This window comes from Rhinopithecus bieti, unplaced genomic scaffold (assembly GCF_001698545.2).
Source record: "Rhinopithecus bieti isolate Rb0 unplaced genomic scaffold, ASM169854v2 scaffold_51440, whole genome shotgun sequence".
Classification (NCBI taxonomy): domain Eukaryota; kingdom Metazoa; phylum Chordata; class Mammalia; order Primates; family Cercopithecidae; genus Rhinopithecus; species Rhinopithecus bieti.
In genome coordinates this window covers 312,151-317,594 of record NW_016820117.1, presented here as the reverse complement: position 1 = coordinate 317,594, position 5,444 = coordinate 312,151, and the positions used below count along the sequence as shown (strand labels likewise).

The 5,444-nt window shown below is 42.8% G+C and overlaps 1 protein-coding gene and 1 long non-coding RNA gene across 3 annotated transcripts in view; one reads left to right on the top strand and one right to left on the bottom strand.

Annotated features, from left to right (window-relative positions):
- The window catches only part of ABHD16A (abhydrolase domain containing 16A, phospholipase), a 17,923-nt gene that overhangs the window by 9,742 nt on the left and 2,737 nt on the right, over positions 1 to 5,444 (bottom strand). For both annotated transcript variants that reach the window (XM_017859515.1, XM_017859516.1), the window contains exon 5: positions 430 to 515. In XM_017859515.1, the coding sequence (XP_017715004.1) occupies positions 430 to 515 (86 nt within the window). The remainder of the gene's footprint in view (positions 1 to 429; positions 516 to 5,444) is intronic.
- Positions 2,493 to 4,834, top strand: LOC108520242 (uncharacterized). The gene is made up of 3 exons (XR_001882865.1): positions 2,493 to 2,529; positions 3,563 to 3,669; positions 4,091 to 4,834. It is a non-coding gene; the product is annotated as an uncharacterized LOC108520242 (long non-coding RNA).

Here is a 5,444-nt window from a genome sequence, read left to right as displayed (position 1 = left end):
AGGCTGAGGCAGGAGAATGGCGTGAACCCGGGAGGCGGAGCTTGCAGTGAGCTGAGATCCGGCCACTGCACTCCAGCCTGGGTGACAGAACAAGACTCCGTCTCAAAAAAAAAGAAAAGAAAAGAAAAAGAAAAGAAAAAAGAAACATTGTGGAATGTTTCTAGTTTAGCCAGTTCTTGCAGGTGAGGGAGGGGGAAGATTGTTCTAGCAGAATATTCCATTAGAAGTGGTAGGGAAGAAAAACTTCTCAGGTGGACAGTTCACTAATGGAGGGGAGAAGAGATATAGCAATGTGCAAGCAAACACCCAGTGTGGCAGGTGGTAAAACACACCTCCTCTTCCTGCAGAAGCCAGTGTCCGGTGCTCTGAGGGACAACTGAGGAAGCTGCTACCGGGCACCTGTGTGGCACTTTTCCTAGAGCCTCTCACCTTGTTTTCTGAAGACTGGTTCCGATGCGTTGCTTCCAAGATGGTGATGAACTGCCGGTACTGGGGGTTGGTCCAGCGGCCAATGCCTGGTAGAAAAAGGATAAGAAACAGTGCTAGGAAAACTGGAAAGCAGAATGCCTAGGTTTTAGGAAAACAATTGGAAATGGGCTAAGAGAAGGCCCTGAAAGAAGTGAAAGAAAAAGGAACTGAGGGCATAGGATGTGGAGAAATAGACCTGAGCCAACCCTCTTCCTCCAAATCCAGCAACTGGCTACAGGATGCTTCTTCTCCATAGCTTCTGCAGTTTGTGTCTCTACAGATGATCCTTAACCTACCATCTTTCAGAATGTTCATTTTCCTCAGTCTTTAAACACTGTCATATAACCTATTATATGACACTATTAAACACTGTCTTATAGTACTATTCTCCCTTGTGAAAAATCAAATTTCTCTTCTCCAATGCTTGCTTTCTGCCTCTTTTCTGTATATTCTAGCCCCTTGCCATCTGGTTTCATAGTCTCCAACTCCTGCCCATAATTACTTCCTCACTGAATCCCTGATTCTTCCATCCTCATTCTCTTCAACTGTACCACTCAGCATTCTTCCTGTCCCTCAAGATTCTTCCTGCCTCTGCTTCCTGGGCCCATCCTTGACTCCTTCCAATTCCTGAACAGTTCCTCTCCTGCCTCCTTTCTGCTTTCCTCTCTGAAGCAGAAGCAACTCTCAGTACTGACTCTCTCTTCTCTCTTTCCACTTACACGCCCAGTGATCGCATCCACTCTCCTTTCACTGCGGAGGCACCTCAAACCCTAACTTCTCTCCTCACTGACCTGGCAGGTGTTATGTGCCAGGCAGGCACCATTCTACACACAGGAGACTCAGCAGGAAATGAGATACACAGCTGCTGGCTCTCAGAGAGCTGGCATTCTGGTTGGGGTGAGGTACAGCCAGAAGACAATAAACAAGAACATTTCAGAGAGGGATAAATGCTACAAAGAAAATACAACAGGAATGAACTAGAACTTTATGTGTCATCAATGGTAGTCCCCCAAAACGATACGATGAGAGAATGATGTGTGCTGCAGAATGATTTGTATGGAGTGATAACATTTATGCTAAAACTGTAAAATGTGCAAAATAATACATACTGCTTATAGATAGCATATTTCATAGATTCTAAGATGTATATTTTTTAACCCTTGAAAACTCTGAAATTAGTATTCATTTTACAATTGATAGCAGCTTAGACTTGAGGAAATAAGGTATATGTTTCATAAAGGTATGTGCCAGAAAAAAACAAAACAAAACCCCACACCAAATGACAATTATTACTTCTGAGGAAAGAGGAAGATAGGACTGAAAGGATTCCAATGGGAACTCCAACCGTAACTGTGGTGCTTTAGTATTTTATTGACAGAAAGCATTTAAAGCAAATATCACAAAACTGTATATAAAAAAAATCACAAAACTATATATTAAAATTTAAAAGCCTTTTATATTTTGTTCTGTGGACTTTTCTGTATTTTCCTTTTTCCTTTTTTTTTTTTTTTTTTGAGACGGAGTCTCTCTCTGTCGCTCAGGCTGGAGTGCAGTGGCGGGATCTCGGCTTACTGCAAGCTCCGCGTTTCGGTTTCACGCCATTCTCCTGCCTCAGCCTCCCGAGTAGCTGGGACTATAGGTGCCCGCCACCTCGCCCGGCTAGTTTTTTGTATTTTTTAGTAGAGACGGGGTTTCACCGTGTTAGCCAGGATGGTCTCGATCTCCTGACCTTGTGATCCACCCGTCTCGTCCTCCCAAAGTGCTGGGATTACAGGCTTGAGCCACCGCGCCCGGCCCTTTTTTTTTTTTTGAGATAGAGTTTCGCTCTTGTTGCCCAGGCTGGAGTGCAATGGTATGATCTCGGCTCACCACAACCTCCGTCTCCCTGGTTCATGTGATTCTCCTGCCTCAGCCTCCCGAGTAGCTGGGATTATAGGCATGTGCCACCATGCCCAGCTAAGTTTTTTTTTTTTTTTTTTTTTTTTAGATGGAGTCACGCTCTGTTGCCCAAGCTGGAGTGCAATGGCACAATCTCTGCTCACTGCAAGCTCCACCTCCTGGGTAGACACCATTCTCCTGCCTCAGCCTCCCGAGTAGCTGGGACTGCAGGCGCTTGCCACCATACCATGCCTGGCTAATTTTTTGTATTTTCAGTAGAGACATCGTTTCACCATGTTAGCCAGATGGTCTCGATCTCCTGACCTCGTGATCCACCGCCTTGGCCTCCCAAAGTGTTGGGATTACAGGCGTGAGCCACCGCGCCCAGCCTAATTTTGTATTTTTAGTAGACATGGGGTTTCTCCATGTTGGTCAGGCTGGTCTTGAACTCCCAACCTCGGGTGATCTGCCTGCCTCGGCCTCCCAAGGTGTTGGGGATTACAGGCGTGAACCACTGCAACTGACTTGTGTTTTATTGTGAAGAGCTGAGTTCTCACTGTGTTGCCCAGGTTGGTCTTGAACTCCTGGGTTCAAGTGATCTTCCCACCTTGGCCTTCCAAAGCTCTGGGATTTCAAGCGTGAGCCACTGTGCCTGGTCTGTCTTAGTTTTATAGATGAGTTCCAGGGCCTTATATAGTCTTGAAAAGACATGACAGACCTGGAGCTTCTTATTCCTAAGCTGGTAGTTTCTATAGCACATTGTCAATGCAAGGCTACAAATCCATGCTGGATTTTTTTTTTTAAACCTAACTTTTGGCATCTTAATTGTTCTAACAATGGTATATATTTTGCTGAGTTTATAGATACCTTCCAGACAATACCTTTTATTGGATTAAAAATAAAACAAATTATATGAGTATTGACATAGAAGAGAGTTCATAGTTATACACTATTGCATCATTAATGATTCCGTTTTGACTAGTTCTGTCTTTACTATTATCATTTGATGGAATGATGAATCTTTATTCTCATATAACAATTATTTCTAGGATGGTTGCCTAGTAATCCTAAGATTCGCCAACCAATTGTTTTAATTTGCTTACAATTATAGTTTTTTGTTGTGTATTTTAAGAAATTCTGCTTTTCTTGACTTTAAAATTATCTTTGACCCCAACCTTTCCCTTGGAGCCCAAGTGTTTCCTCCTTCTATTTAAAGGTGGATTTCATTGACTGGGTAGACAACATGTGGCCAAGGCACTTGAAGGAAAGCCAGACTGAATCAACAAATGCCATCTTGGAGATGCAGTACCCTAAAGTGCAGAAGTAAGTGAAACGCCCTGCATCTTCCTCCGCGTGCTGTGGGAGACCAAAGTAATGGCAAGGATTTGCTTCTCCCTTAAAAGCTTTGCTGTGTCCTAAATGATTAAAAAGATGAATTATTTAAAGATTAGACTTCACAGTTCCATAAGGAAGAGTGTATATGAGCAAACCATAGCACACAACCACATGGTTAAAGGAAAAAAAAACTTAACATTTTAGTCAATAGGGTAGAAAAAAAAAAGAAAAAAAAAAAAAAACCTTTTTCTGATAATGTGATGACTTGAAAATGCATTGCTTTTTCTCCTTCTGGAACTTGATTAGGTGGAAGATAAAGGGAGTATACAAGAGGAGAGTATGGCATTTTGGTGGGGCAGATGCACTTTCTTCCATCGGTACACTAATGCTGCTGCTTTTTTTGGGTCAGGTACTGTCTAATGAGTGTTCGAGGCTGCTATACTGACTTCCATGTGGACTTTGGTGGTACCTCTGTTTGGTATCACATCCATCAAGGGGGAAAGGTATGGTCATAGTTGTGATAGGGGTTGGAATCTGAAGTTGGTTATATGACTTCGCTTCAGTTCATGTATGCTTAATGTACCCTGGAAATGAATCTGTTAGGGAATTATCCCCATTCATATCTGGAAAGAATTATAGATTGTTTACCTTCTTGGCTAGTGTTCAGGAGAAATTAGTATTCATCTAGTTCACTATCATTACACCATTGGCACGGCACTTAGTAAATCTCAAGAATCCTGTTTATAGATTCCTGAATCAGAGTTCTCCAAATAAATAGTGGAAGGGAACACGAATTTTGGATAGATTCACTGTGAAATCAGCAAATTAAGATCTAAACCAACTTTCCCTCTATGTCGCTGTTGGTCTGAAATGTGGCCAAAGGAAGCCTTTAAGTTCTTTTTGAGGATGTAAATAGGTTATGAAGGATTATCTTTATTCATTCAGTTATATTCCAGTTTGTGAAAATGCTTTTGAATGCTATATGAGAATGGAAATCTAGAATTAATACCCGAGGTTTATAGTATTATACTGTTGTTACTCTTTTTTCTCTTACTTGCAGTGAATGCATTTGTAAGAGAAAAGTAGAACTAGAATGAGAACAGATAATGCCTTATTTAAAACATGAGGTCTTGGCTGGGCACGTTGGCTCACGCCTGTAATTCCAGCACTTTGGGAGGCTGAGGCGGGCAGATCACCTGAGGTCAGGAGCTTGAGACCAGCCTGACCAACATGGAGAAAGCACGTCTCTACTAAAAATACAAAATTAGCCAGGCGTGGTGGTGCATGCCTGTAATCCCAGCTACTCGGGAGGCTGAGGCAGGAGAATCACTTGAATCCAGGAGGTGGAGGTTGCGGTGAGCTGAGATCGCACCATTGCACTCTAGCCTGGGCAACAAGAGAGTAACTCTGTCTCAAAAAAGAAACAAACAACAACAACAACAAAAACAAAAAAAATGAGGTCTTTTCTGGGCACAGTGGCTCACGCCTGTAATGTAGCACTTTGGGAGGCCAAGGTGGGCGGATCATAAGGTTAGGAGATTGAAAACATCTTGGCCAACATGGTGAAACCCCATCTCTACTAAAAATATAAAAGTTAGCTGGACGTTGTGGTGCATGGCTGTAGTCCCAGCAACTCTGGAGGCTGAGGCAGGAGAAACCCTTGAACCCAGAAGGCAGAGGTTGCAGTGAGCCAAGATCATGCCGCTGCACTCTAGCCTGGACTACGAGAGTGAAGCTCCATCTAAAAAAAAAAAAAAAAAAAA